This window comes from Panicum virgatum, chromosome 5K (assembly GCF_016808335.1).
Source record: "Panicum virgatum strain AP13 chromosome 5K, P.virgatum_v5, whole genome shotgun sequence".
NCBI classification, from domain to species: Eukaryota; Viridiplantae; Streptophyta; class Magnoliopsida; order Poales; family Poaceae; genus Panicum; species Panicum virgatum.
Window position 1 is genome coordinate 9570388 of NC_053140.1, and position 13948 is coordinate 9584335.

At 47.7% G+C, this 13948-nt stretch overlaps 2 protein-coding genes across 3 annotated transcripts; both read left to right on the top strand.

The window, feature by feature from the left end:
- The first annotated feature begins 3410 nt into the window (after positions 1 to 3410).
- On the top strand, positions 3411 to 6357 carry LOC120706176 (beta-1,2-xylosyltransferase XYXT1-like). Of its 2 annotated transcripts, none has more exons than XM_039990759.1 (4): positions 3411 to 3857; positions 4281 to 4373; positions 4509 to 4670; positions 4938 to 6357. In XM_039990759.1, the coding sequence occupies exons 1-4, from the start codon at positions 3713 to 3715 to the stop codon at positions 6167 to 6169; spliced, it is 1632 nt and encodes a 543-aa protein (XP_039846693.1). In that variant the 5' UTR covers positions 3411 to 3712; the 3' UTR covers positions 6170 to 6357. The 2 variants fall into 2 exon arrangements, with proteins under 2 accessions (XP_039846693.1, XP_039846694.1); XM_039990760.1 differs by having other exon boundaries at positions 4512 to 4670.
- Positions 6358 to 10096: 3739 nt separating this feature from the next.
- On the top strand, positions 10097 to 13489 carry LOC120706177 (beta-1,2-xylosyltransferease XAX1-like). The gene is made up of 6 exons (XM_039990761.1): positions 10097 to 10483; positions 10579 to 10635; positions 10739 to 10858; positions 11733 to 11867; positions 12021 to 13306; positions 13348 to 13489. Exons 1-5 carry the CDS (start codon positions 10249 to 10251, stop codon positions 13211 to 13213), a joined length of 1740 nt encoding a protein of 579 aa, XP_039846695.1. The 5' UTR covers positions 10097 to 10248; the 3' UTR covers positions 13214 to 13306; positions 13348 to 13489.
- Positions 13490 to 13948: the final 459 nt, after the last annotated feature.

The window sequence follows — 13948 nt, forward strand, 5'->3', positions numbered from 1 at the left end:
GTCTGTAAATGGCGAGACGAATCTAATGAATATAATTAGGCTGTAATTAGATGCTAAATTGCTACAGTAATGCTACAGTAAATAACATCTAATGACGGATTAATTAGGCCCGTTAGATTCGTCTCACGATTTACAGACGAGTTCTGTAATTATTTTTATAATTAATCTATGTTTAGTACTTAAAATATAGAAAAATGCCTTTTCAAAAAATGTACAACTTGCAACCAAACACGGCCTATGTTGGCCCCCCAAATCCCCAATGCAACGCCGCCTCCTGCGTGTCAGGGTGTGTACGCACGCGTCGGTGAAACGCCGCAACCTAACCACGACGCATGCGACGGCCACGGATCGCGCGCTCAAGCTCAACAACCGCCGGCCGTCCGATGCCGAAGCGGCGGCACAGAATTTCCTCCTGTCCTGGTGCTCTCGAGTCGTGGCAGAAAAGGCTCGGTTCCATGCGGGGGGGGGGGGGGGGGGGGGGGGTACTCGAGCACACTGTGCCACTGCTGCTCACTCTCTGCATCCAGTGCTGATCGTCTTCGATTGATCGCCGCACCAAACACCATGCCGGGCCCGTGCTCTTGGGTTTGTTTCATTATAAGAGCAAGCCGTTACGTTTGCTGATCGGTTGGGGGGTACCTGTACGCGCTGCAGTACCAGTTTCATCAGTTCACCGGCACCCGTATGTACGTACGCCGACAGTGGCTCGCTGAATGATTGAGCGACGCACTTGCCGAATGGGAACGATGATCAGTGCAGTACTTTCCGGGACCCTGAACCAAATTAGCCTTGAAAAATCAGCATAAAGAGACACACAGGGATTACTATTTTTTAAAAAAAAGATTAAGGAGACATTATCATGGCATGGTTTCCTTGGGGGGTAGACTGGTAGCTAAGCTAACTGCTGCTAACTGAAGAGGAGGCCCATAGATAGTGCCGTACTCCCAAAATTGATCGCGATGAGGAGAGGCCACCAGCGAGAGGAATCTCAAGCCAGTACAGGTACTAGAAACAAGGAGCCAGGCAACTAATCAGGAAACAAGTTCATGCATCAGTCCAGAACCCAGAAAGAGAAGTTTATTACATAATATTCGCAAAAAAAAAGGAGAGCGAAATGTATAAATTAGCATGCATGCATGAAACTTTCATTCTTGAAGAAAATTGGCTGCTGCAGTATTTAGTGGGGTTAGTGCCTTAGTCGGTGTATAACTGTCTTGAAGTAGGCGACCACTGTTCATGAGCGGAGGAAACTCTCGGTGACACCGCATCAAGCTGAGTCCCCATCGGTCTCCCTCAGGGCTGCCTGTGGCACAATGTAACAACAAATAAGTATCTTTCAGTTCTCAAGTATCTTTCGGCCATACCAACTCACACGGCTCTAGCGGTTAATCTCTCTCCTTGGGTGATCAAATGCATTGATAAGCTTAGAAGGAATTTCCTCTGGTCTGGTGCTGAAAAGACCAAGAGTGGTCACTGCTTACTTGCTTGGCCACGGGTGTGCAGGCCACCTGAGCTTGGAGGGCTAGGTATACCGGACCTGCAGCGCTTTGGTTTTGCATTGCGCATGAGATGGCTTTGGCTCAAGCGAACTGATGACCATAGGTCTTGGTTTCAATTGGCTGCTGAGGTCGAGGGCGAGGTCGAGAGTACGTTTCAGGCATCAATCTATATTGAGCTTGGTGATGGTGGTAAAGCTCTCTTTTGGTCAGATAGATGGCTGCAGGGTAAATCTCTGATGGACCTGGCTCCATGCCTTGTCAATGATGTCTGTGGCCGTGTCAAGAAAAGGAGAACGGTGGCTCAAGCTCTACAGAACAGGCAGTGGATCTCAGACATCACAAGAGCTCTCACTGTCCAGGTCCTGCTTGAGTATCTACAGGTTTTGGGATCGGATGCAGGGAGTTCGACTCCAGGAGAATCAGCCTGACAAAATTTGTTGGAAGTGGACCTCTGATAAATTGTTCTCCACTTCATCCGCTTATTTGGCCTTTTTCATTAGGCAGCACCCAATCGAGGGAGCAAGGATTCTTCGTAAAACCCGTGCACCGGCCAAGTGTAAGTTTTTTTATCTAGCTTGTGCTGCATGAACGTTGCTGGACCGCAACTTGTCGGAAGAAGCATGGCCTCCAAGATGATGATACCTGTGTGCTCTGCAATCAGTCTTCCGAAACGATCGACCATCTGTTGATCGCCTGCCCTTTTTCAAGGGAGATTTGGTTCAATGTCTTGCAGAAAGTCGGGTGGGAATCAGTGACACCGAACTTGCATATGGATCATCTTGCTTCTTGGTGGACTGAGGCACGGAAGCATGTTCCCAATCACAATAGGCGTGGTTTTGATTCTTTGGTCGTCCTCATATGTTGGCAACTTTGGAAGGAGCGTAACGATAGAACTTTCGACCGTCGAGTACGCACGATAGAGCAAGTTATAGACCGAATTTTTGATGAGATTGCGGCTTGGTCGCTAGCAGGTTTTAGATATCTAGAAACCGTGTCCCCATTCACTGTAACGGCCGTAGGTCGCGACTTAATGCCGGTGTAAGCGTGTCGAATTTCTTTTTGGGTCGGTTCGTACTTTAGGAACTTCTTGTACTGTTTATCCTGCTTTTCTCTTAATGAAAAACGTGCTCAGGCACGGTTGCGAAAAAAAAAGTTCTCAAGAGAAAACAGATCACTCACGAACCATGAACAATCATCAGCTGGATGCTCTCTCTCTCTAGACGGCACAATTTTCTGCCCATCAGAAGGCCATTTTTTTTAAAAAAAAGTTTCAGAATCAAGCAGCACTACATTCATCGCAAAGAAAAAAAAGAAGGTACATGGGTAAACTGACAAGATCCAAAATTCCAAATACTCATGCAAGTATTATAAGCCCTAGCAAGGGCTACCATTCATACGGACACAAAAGCTGATCTCAGCCAAACATGAATGGACGAACCTATGGATGAAGCCAAAGAAATAATCAAAGATGGAAGAATGGCACATCCTGCAGGTTCTGAATGATAAATTACAAGAAAAAAAAGGTTCTGAATTAGGCAGGGGTGATGGCCCCCATGGTGACATACCCTGACAGCTCATGACTTCCCCGCAACTGAAACATCTAAATCCCAATGAAATATTCCACGCGTTTGACCTCCCCAGCATCTACCACCACACCCCCATGATCGATCAATCAATCAAGCCTCACACACAAGACCTATTTTTTCCTACCCTACACCATGCCGCCACCCAATCATACACACACAACTTACAAAAATTTTAAAAAACCCTTGTGCCAAACCGCTCCAAAACTAGTCAAAACATTGCATATTCCAAATCCTCAATACAATAATCCCAATCAGGAAGCTTTATGCTAACCACTGGTATTTTACAGTTTTAATAAACTTGTAAATAGACGTCTAATTATAATTTCTAGACGTAGCCATCACGAGGGAGATCGAGTTGGCGTTTGGCCAGGTCCTCCCCCCTCGCAGAGTCGCAGCAGGGCAGCAGCCACAGGCCCACAGCCCATAAAGCACACCATGGCGTCGCCCAAGAACTGGTCCATTGAAGAGTTCTCGGAAGGTTCTCCTCCCATGTCAGCGTAGTTGGTGACTGTGTCCCGGGGACACCTGCAGGCGCGGCGCGGCGCGTATTTATCACAGGGGAAGCCGCCGGCGAGCCGAGAGGTGGAGGAGGAAGAGGGGGGCTTTGACGCGCCGGAGACGAGGGAGATGGGGGGCGATCCGGGGAAGCTCATCAAGAGCGTGAAGGGCGCGGCGCAGAAGTACCTCGGCGTCGGGTTCCTGCTGGGGTTCTTCCTCGTGCTCCTCACCTACTTCACCGTCTCCGAGCAGTTCGTCATCTCCGCGCCCAACGGTGAGTGAGAGGTTCTTTGCTCGTCGAGCTGCTGCTGCATGGGTTTCCGGCAAGCACGAAAAAGTTTGGGGATTTTCTTGGTTTCTGGATTCTTGTGTGAAGTTTAGTTCTTCGCTTGGCTCTTGTTGACCGAGTCTGTCAATGAACTTTGCGATTATGACGTGGTTCATTTGGATCCTTTTGCTCACAATCGTTCTCGTTCATAGTTCTGAACTTCTGATTAAAGACTAGACCAAAGCATGCATTTTTTTTTCTTTTTTGAGGAAAAAATTCAGATTTCTGAGCATCTTGCAAATACCCGACGCGTGCATGAATACATAACTAGCGCGTTAATTCACCATCATCAAGCCGAATTCATCAGCCTCTTAGTTTCCAAGATTCTTTCGAGTTCCAACTGACGGGAATTGAGCTTCGTGTTCGCAGCTATTCGGAGGTCATCGCCGGGGCACGCGCACCCCTCGCCATCGCCGATCACCCCGTTCGTGGAGGAGAAGAGGCAGCAGGCCCCTGTCAGAGGTAAATCAACTTGTGCCCTTAACCCTTTCCCTTCCTCGCGCCGATTAATCAATTCCTCTTAAATAATTTATGAATTTAATTCAGCAAAAAATCAATATTTTTTTTTCTCATCTCTGTTTCTCTTGCCATGGGCAGAGGAGGAGAAGCCACCCAAGGCAGAGCTTGCAGCGGAGGAGAAACCTCCCAAGGCAGAGCAAGAGAAGCCTCCCAAGGCAGAGCATGCGGCCGAAGAGAAGCCCCCAGCTGTTGACGTCGAAGAGGCCCACGCAGAAACAGAGGACCGGAAGCCTGTCGCAGGTACTTGCCATTTTCCCAAAGCATCTCTATTCCTTTATCTTCTTCTCATAAAGCTGAAAGGAAAGTACAGACACAAGATTGTTCGGCTTGCTTTGCTTTCCGATCAGTCTGAAACGAAACTTCTTGCTGTCACTGCGACTTTTTCGACCGGAGCGTGGGTCCTTCAGAGACGTGTTGGATGCAGATTCTTCGTCATCGGAAAGCATCCCAACCTAAACCAACCAAAAAGTTGTGCCACTAGCGATTCACATTCATGCATCCATGCAGATGATGGCCGGAGCAGTGGTACCGGTGGCGATGGCATCCCGACGGAGGGCGCTCCGGCGAAGAAGCCGGCGTGCGACATCCAGGGCCCGTGGGCGTCGGACGTCTGCGACGTCACCGGCGACGTGCGCATCCGCGGCGCGGCGGGCACCATCCTGATCGCGCCGTCCGTCGAGAGCGGCGGCAACCCGAACCCGCAGGAGTGGCTGATCCGGCCCTACTCCCGGAAGCACCAGGCCGTCATCAAGGAGGTGACGGTGCGGGAGCTGGCCTCCGCCGCCGACGCGCCGCCGTGCGACGCCCGGTCACCCGTGCCGGCGCTGGTGTTCGCCATGGGCGGGCTCACCGGCAACTACTGGCACGACTTCAGCGACATCCTGATCCCACTGTACCTGCAGGCCGTGCGGTTCCGCGGCGAGGTCCAGCTCGTCGCCGAGAACTTCCAGCCCTGGTACGCCGGCAAGTACCGGGCCATCCTGAAGCGGCTGTCCCGGTACGAGATCGTGGACATGGACAAGGACGACCGGGTCCGGTGCTTCCCGGGCGCCGTGGTGGGCATCCGGATGCACAAGGAGTTCAGCATCGACCCGGCGCGGGAGCCGCTGGGCCACTCCATGCCGGAGTTCACCCGGTTCCTCCGCGAGACCTTCTCCCTCCCGCGCGACGCGCCGACGAGGCTCGCCGGCGCCGACGGCGAGGACAACGAGAAGGTCAGGCCCCGGATGATGATCATCTCGCGGCGGCACCCGCGGAAGCTGATGAACGTGGACGCGGTGGTGGCCCTGGCGGAGCGCGTCGGGTTCGAGGTGGTGATCGGGGACCCGCCGTTCAACGTGGACGTGGGCGAGTTCGCCCGGGAGGTGAACGCGGTGGACGCGCTGGTGGGCGTGCACGGCGCGGGGCTGACCAACTCGGTGTTCCTCCCGACGGGCGCCGTGTTCATCCAGGTGGTGCCCTTCGGCAAGATGGAGCACATCGGGGAGGTGGACTTCGGCGTGCCCGCCGTGGACATGGGGCTCCGGTACATCGCCTACTCCGCCGGCGTGGAGGAGAGCACGCTGGTGGACACGCTGGGGCGCGACCACCCCGCCGTGAGGGACCCGGAGTCCGTCCACCGGAGCGGGTGGGGGAAGGTCGCCGAGTACTACCTCGGGCGGCAGGACATCCGGCTGGACCTGGCGCGCTTCGAGCCCGTGCTCCGCAAGGCCATGGAGATGCTCAGGGAGCAGCAGTAGGTAGACACACAGGAGGAGAGCAGCAGATGCCGGCCGCGCGTACTCGTACAGTTGTTTTCATTTCACACGACCGACCTTCTTCTAGCAAGTAGGCTTTGATTAATCGGTTTCTCGATTCTTTTACATTTTTTGGTGTTCTTTTAAAGGGAAAAAAGTTATAAATCGAAGGTTTACATGACATTTGCATCTGCATTCTGTGTGAACATAGTATGTGAACAAGCAGTGATTGTTTTTTTGACGCCAACAAGCAGGAATTCTTGGGTTGAACACTTGAACGGGGCACTTGTTTTGTAGAGAACATTGGCAGGTGATAGGCCGGAGGCCCACTACAAGGAGCAAAGTGAGCCCATGAATTGAGATGGGCCGTTAGGAGAGTTGTAGCTGTCAGTCGCCAGCGTTGACCAAAGCTGCCACCAGATTAGGTTAGGTAGGTGATCGGCACAGAACGGCAACTCAAATGCGAGCGAGAGAGGGGGGAGGCGGCAGATACGTGCAAGCAATCTACGGGCGTGTACTAGCCCGGGTTTACGTTACCGACCGCGGTCAAACCGGCGGGGTCTGGTACCGGTATATCGGACCGGTTTAGTCGGAAACAAGTGGAAACTGGTCAAATTCAAATTCAAATCCAAAATCGCATGTTTAACCGGTTCTGACCGGCTTACCGGCCGGTTTGACCGGTTTACCGGTAACCGGTCGGTTTGACTGGTAACCGGCCAAATTCGAATTTTTTTCTTTTTTGGTTTAAATTCAAATGCCCGCAAAGTATATTAAATAAATGTTTGTATAACATATTTTAGTCTAAATAAACCCTCCAACTCTTTTTTTTACTACTTTTTATATTGTATTTGTATTCTTTTATATGCACGTTTTTTTGTTTAACTTCAAATCCCCGCAAACAATAATAAATAAACGAATTTTTGAGAAAATTTGACACCATTAAATTCGTTGCACCTTGAAGCATTTTTTAAATTTTTTTGAGAATTTTTCATTTTTTTGAATTTGAAATTTGAAATTTGAATTTGGGCCGGTTTTGTACCGACCCAAACCAGAACCGGACTGGACCGGTTTGACCAGTAACCGGTCAAACCGGACCGGTTTCCACCGGTTTGGTGAACTCTTTTACTAGCAGCCCAGCACGGGCACATGGCAACGATGCTGCGAGGAAGCGGCGCAACAAGAAGAGGTACTGTGGCGCGACAGTGGACGGCATGTTTGGCTATCTTGAAATCTTCTCCGACGGACAAAACAATTGGCGACGGAGTCCAGACCGGGGGAGGCGCACGTTCTACCTGTAAAGTGGAATGCTCTTATGCTCTGCGTACGTATGCTCCGAACATGCGGCGCTTGTCGGGGTGCTGGATTTCGGAGTGTTTGGGCACAAATAAATATATTTCATTCGAATTTGCTTAGCAACCATTGGCGACCAAAGCTCATGGGCGCTGCTACCCCTGTTGCGTGGCCAGTGGCCACCTTAGAGAAAGTTTACCATTTTGAGAATCTACGGATCTAAATGATACTTCGGGACAAGCTCGATATATTGTGTGAAAGGGGGGAAAGTAAAAGAAAACTCTGACAGTTTGTATGTATCAAAGTTATTGGCAGGTGTTGTAACTTTAGATTCGTAATTTTTGCTACGCATCTACTCCCTCTCTTTCTAAATAAGTGTCGCTCGGGAAGTGTTTACCTCACAAACACGCTTCCCGAGCAACACTTATTTAGAGACGGAGGGAGTAGATATATACTCCCTCCGTGCTGGTAAAAGAAGTCGTTTAGGACAATGACACGGTCTCCAAAACATAACTTTGACCCCTTGTTATTATAAAAATATTTATAGAAAAGTGAGATATGTATACTTTTATGAAAGTATTTTTCAAGACAAATCTATTCACATAATTTTTACATTTGCAAACTCAACAATTTAAAAGTTATTGATGATTTATATTCCCAATGTTTGACCCAAACTATGTCCAAAACGACTTCTTTTACCAATACGGAGGGAGTATTATATTGGAAAAAAATCGATTTACATCCTCGAACTATCACGAAAATTTAATTTTTAAATTTTAATTATAAAACCGGATAACAAAGATCACCCAACTATTAAAATTAGGCAAATTTGGTATTAATGATGATTTTGAAGGTGGTTTTATATTTTATTAAAAAAATAAATTTCTAGATTAAAAATAAAAATCAATTCATTTTATATCATAAAATATGTAACTAGTACCTAAATTTTTTTTCTAAAAATATAACCAATCTATTGGCATAATATTTATCAGTTATTCAGATCTATTTTTTATATTTATAATATCTAGTTGGTTGTAGTTATGCCTATTATTTTTGAATAAGTAATATTTAAATAGATAGTTAAAGATTAAAAATCAAATTTTTGTGATAGTTTAGTAAAGCTATGTATTTAAAAAAAGCCAAAATAAACTATATTTGAAACGGAGGTAGTTAGGAAGAGGAAGTGGATAATTATATTGTTGACTGTGCGGCTGTGCAGCTGTGCGCCTGCGGCTAAATGTACCAGCTGGCTTAGCAGCCCATACAACATGTTTCTGACTCCGAATGCACGAGATGAATTTATTTTTTTTTCCTTTTGTCGTTTCAGTCTTCAGGGAGAAAAGAATAGGCACATGCCTTCGGACTTTCCTTCTCAATCGCGACACTGACACAGCATCTCTCTCACATGAGCCTAGATGTCATGCCGCCTTCCAAATTTCCGAGCACCAAAACCCAAGTGAAAAAAACTTTGACATGCGGGGGTAAGACCACCCCACGGCATTGTTTGAGAGGTAGAATGACCTCACAACATGTCAAGAAAACCTCCGAACCCCTGCCCCATCCGTACACCAAAACCCAAGTGATTCTTCTCCGTGTTGAATCAACACATGCGTCGATAGATGCTTGTGTGCAGCGGAGCTGCTGATCACAGAAGGCCCGGCATAGCAGCCGCAACAGCAAAGCAGGTAAGCAGCTCGTGGCATGCTTTACTTCACATGGGCGGCCGCTCATGGGCATCAGCGTAGCGGCGTAGGAGTAGGTGGGAGCCTTACCTGACCGCTACAGACCAGCACGCGAGACGAGACGAGGAGTCGACGACAGACGAGACGAGCCGTGCCTTGCTGCATTTATTCAGGGATGCATGCAGGCCATTCAGCGCATACTGTTATACTGATGCACCATTTCAGAACGGTGAGCGTTACGATGCTCCTCTACAGGCTCTACTTGTCACAGCTGTTTCAGGTTTGCCAAGAGAATCCTACGTTAGTACGTTTTGTGAACAACAAACAATCTACCAAGCATATAAGGTTATTAATGGTAATGCCCATTCATGGCGCTAATCTTTTTTTGAAAAACCATGGCGCTAATCTTCGGCGCTGTCTTACTTAACTATAAGACTCTGTTCGGTTGTTCTCAAAAGAGCTGACTGGGCTGGAAACCGATCGGCTGGGCAGCCCAGCCGTTCGGCAGGCCATGTGCAGCCGTTCGAACGGCTGGGGCATAAGCCCAAGCAGCACAGTAACATTCAAACACGCCGGCTAACTCTGTTCAAACAAGCAGTCCTAATGTTCGAACTAGCGTTATCAGCACACACAGTAAAAATCAAACGGCACTGTTCATCCACCCAGCCATCCAGCCCAGCCCAGCCAGCTCTTTTAAGAGCAACCGAACAGGCCATAAGTTTCTAAACCCACCTCAGCTGATCAAATATAGGTTGTTCGGCTTGTTTTGTTTCGGCTTATTTCGACTTATTTTTTCTCACAGAATATTATTTATTATACCAACCTTACATTATTCATGCGGTCAGCCGAACAGGCTCGTATAGACATACAGTAAAGTCAGCTGACGCAAAACGAGCTCACGCTCCACAATAATGGCCGCTTTCCACCCTGCCTCCGATCTCCACTGTGCACGAACCCACCCACACATGTGGCAGTCTCACTCCCACAGGCCACAGCGCCACTCCTCCCGCGACCTTCGCCTCTCACAGCCTCACTCCTCTTTTACTCCGCTGGACACCTCCCCCCTCCCCAAAACCCGCGACTCATGAAGTCAATGATTAGCTGAGCGCCATGGCGTCCCTGGTGCAGCACGGCAAGAGCAGAGCCGCCGCCGCCGCAGCAGAAGCAACAGCGAGGGAGAGGAGGGCGAGGCACGGCGCGAGGACCGCGGCCAGGAGCCCCGGCAAGCCGGAGCTCAGGCGCAGGCAGCTAGCCGGCAGGCTGCTGCTCGCGGCGTGCCTCCTCGCCCCGGCGCTCTGCATCTGCGCGGCCAGGCTCCTCTCGCCGCTGCCGTCACGGGTCTCGTGTAAGTCGGAGATCACACGCCAAACCAACCTACAAGGCTGACTCTTCTTCTTGAGCTCTAGGACTGATTTTTTCTTGAAATGTTTGTGCTTGCAGCCGGCGATGGAGTTTATCTGGCCGAGGGAAACCGTATTAGCTCTGATGATGCTGGAGGTGGGGCACCTCAAGAATTCTTGATGTTCTTCGTTTTTTCAAATTATTCTCTTCAATTTTGCATCCCTTTTAGGAGTATCTAACAAGGCTGCATGTACTGCAGGGGCTGGAGCTCTGAGCTCCTTGCGGCGGGGCACTGTGGACGGCCATGGACCTCCAGGGCCTATTGCTTCGATTCCTGCAAGATTTGGTGTTGATCATGTCAGAAGTTCGCCGGAATTAGGTGAGCAGACAGAGAGCTCAGGAAACATCTCTTTCTCCTTTCCATTTTGCCTCTGTCCAGCCAGATCATTGCCTGCATGGCTGTGAGTGAGTGACACCAAAATGTGCTGGACTGGACCACAGTGGGTTGCATCATGATCAGGGACAGTGCAATCAAAGTACTGTATGATGCATGCCTAGGTTTGGGATCTTCTATTCTTCTCACTGGGGGCAACCTTGCAGTTGTATAATTGCCTGATTGGTATGGCCCTCAATCATGCATTAGCTGATAGATTCTAGTGTGGTATAGGGTCGTTAAGGATTCGGCATTAGGTGCTTCTAGGGGCAGGGCAGTATTTTGGGATGTGCTTGAAACTTGCAAGGACCTTGTGTTTGTCACTGCCTTTAAATACTGAATAACCAACCAGGAGGCCAATAAATATATGCACGGTGAGATGTGTATAGGACTCTACTAACAAGTACGATAAAACCTAACAATCTCATGAGTTCAGTAAGTAATCAATAACATGGCGAATCCTTAACGACACTATTTAAAATGAAGAAGTGGACATTTAAAATAAGGGATAGTAAAATAGTACGTGTTCCTTCTAAAATGCTAAGCTTGAACTTGAAGAGGTTAATTTGAAAAGAAGCCAAGTTATATCTATAACTCTTAGTATGTGTATCTTCAATGATAATTGTTTGAAATATTATACCCTAGCTATATTTTGTGATAATCTTGTATATATTCAATTGTTTGATTACAAGTGCAATGTCATTATAGAACACAGGATGCATGCATTCTAGGGGATGAGTTTTTATTTTAAAAAAAAATCAGAAGGTTTCTGTCATTCTGCTTCCAGTCATTATTTCTAATCCAAATTTATCTTCTGTAGATAAAGAAGTTAAAAGCAGCAATCCCGAGAATCGAACGGGTTTGGATAATAAATCAGGTATTGAGGGGGAGACTATATCCTCAGCAAAGTCTGGTTTCCCTCCTGAAAACTCTCTCACGAATTTTCGACAATCAGGTGAGAAAACGATACACAATACTAATTGCTTCTGCTATAAATCGGGCCATATAGCAACACAGTGCAATTTCAACATCTATAAGTTACATGTTATCTTGTAAAGTACATACTAAGCAAAGGATTTTCTAACTTTGATTTCTTCCTTTCCACCAGTCGCATATATTGAAGTCCCAAAGCCTATGAGTAAGCTACATTGTGATGACAAGAGTAAAGATGAGGGCTTCCCTTATGCAAGGCCAATCATCTGCCAAATGTCTGGTGATGTGCGAGTTTCTCCAGGAAGCTCATCAATTGCTCTTACTATGCCAATGCAACAAGGCGTTGAAGGCCTACGGGTTATGCCATATGCTCACCGTGACGATTCATTGCTACCTCTTGTAACAGGAGTGGACATCAGAGCAGCTGCAAGTGAAAATGATGCTCCCAAATGCAGCATTAGCCATGATGTGCCTGCAATTATCTTCTCCATTGGTGGCTATACCGGAAACTTCTTCCATGACATGTCAGATGTTCTGATCCCACTATATCTAACTTCCTTTCGGTTCAAAGGGTGGGTAAAATTCTTCATTACCAACTACAAGCCGTGGTGGATTCAGAAGTACAAACCGATGCTACGGAGGCTATCACATTATGACATAATTGATTTTGACTCAAACAAGGATGTCCACTGCTTTGAGGAAGTAATTCTTGGTCTTGTGAGAGATAGGGATCTCATCCTTCGGCCACATCCAACGAGAAACCCAAAGGGGTACTCAATGCTTGACTTCACAAGATTCTTGCGCCACTCTTATGGCCTCAAAAGAGCCAGATCATTAGTCCTTGGTGAAATGCCAGGCAAGAAGCCAAGAATTCTGATCATATCAAGGCGAGGCACAAGGAAGCTCCTGAACCTTCGTCAAGTGGCAGCCATATCAAGGGCGCTAGGCTTTGACGTGACCATCTCTGAAGCTAGGGGAAACTTGAAGAGGTTTGCAACAATGGTGAACTCGTGTGACGTACTCCTAGCTGTCCATGGCGCCGGCCTCACCAACCAGATCTTTCTCCCAGCTCAGGCTGTGGTGATTCAGATAGTTCCATGGGGGAAGATGGATTGGATGGCCACCAACTTCTATGGGGAGCCAGCTCGCGGCATGAACCTGAGGTACTTGGAGTACCACATCTCTGAACAAGAGAGTAGCCTTGCTCAGAGGTACCCAAGAGACCACATGGTGTTTAAGGACCCCATGGCGATCCATGGTCAAGGATGGAATGCATTGGCAGACATTTTCATGACACAGGATGTGAAGCTCAATCTCAGGAGATTCAGGCCTACACTCTTACAGGCCCTGGATCTTCTTCAGTTGTAGTGTGACAGAAAGGTGACAGTTCTGTATTCTTTCTTGTACCATCTATAGTCATTCTTTGTCTGTTGATTCTTTTTTTCCTAACACAAAGTTCATATAGTTGTAACCTTATGTTGTACAAAGTTCATATAGTTCATATAGTTGTAACCTTATGTTGTGCCAATGAAGGATGGTACGACACGGCAAGTCAGTAAAACATAGTCAGGTTGGCACAATAGGAATTGTGGGAGTAAAACATATTTGTAACCTTATTATGTTATTGATTACTTACTGAACTCATGAGATTGTTAGGTTTGATCGTACTTGTTAGTAGAGTCCTATACACATCTCACCGTGCATATATTTATTAGCCTCCTGGTTGGTTATTCAGTATTTAAAGGCATGCGGTGATGCACATATGTCATGCCAAAAAGCCATACAAACCAGCTAAGACTATTTTTTCTAATCAACTAGATTACAAAAGGATGGATGCTTACCTTATAAATCACAAAATACCTTATGCCTCGAGCTGGGTGTGCCCCAAGTTTAGTGTTTGTTGGTCTTTGAAGGTCTGGTCCTTAGTTTAAACGCTTTTGTAAATCTATCTTCTTAGTTCAAGTAGGTTCCTCACTCTTGTCCAAGGTGCGGAGGTTCATTCTGTATTTGGACCGGCCCCACCAAATTTGGCTCCACTCCACTTTTTTTTGTCCAAACACATCACTCACCTCACCCCCACTCCACTCCACCAAATATCAGCTC

Coding starts and splice junctions, on each gene's coding strand:
- LOC120706176 (XM_039990759.1), top strand. CDS start 3,713: ATGGGGGGCGATCCGGGGAAGCTCATCAAGAGCGTGAAGGGCGCGGCG. Junction 3,858..4,280: donor CGTCATCTCCGCGCCCAACG/GTGAGTGAGAGG, acceptor TCGTGTTCGCAG/CTATTCGGAGGTCATCGCCG. Junction 4,671..4,937: donor GGACCGGAAGCCTGTCGCAG/GTACTTGCCATT, acceptor GCATCCATGCAG/ATGATGGCCGGAGCAGTGGT.
- LOC120706177 (XM_039990761.1), top strand. CDS start 10,249: ATGGCGTCCCTGGTGCAGCACGGCAAGAGCAGAGCCGCCGCCGCCGCA. Junction 10,859..11,732: donor CAGAAGTTCGCCGGAATTAG/GTGAGCAGACAG, acceptor TATCTTCTGTAG/ATAAAGAAGTTAAAAGCAGC. Junction 11,868..12,020: donor CACGAATTTTCGACAATCAG/GTGAGAAAACGA, acceptor CCTTTCCACCAG/TCGCATATATTGAAGTCCCA.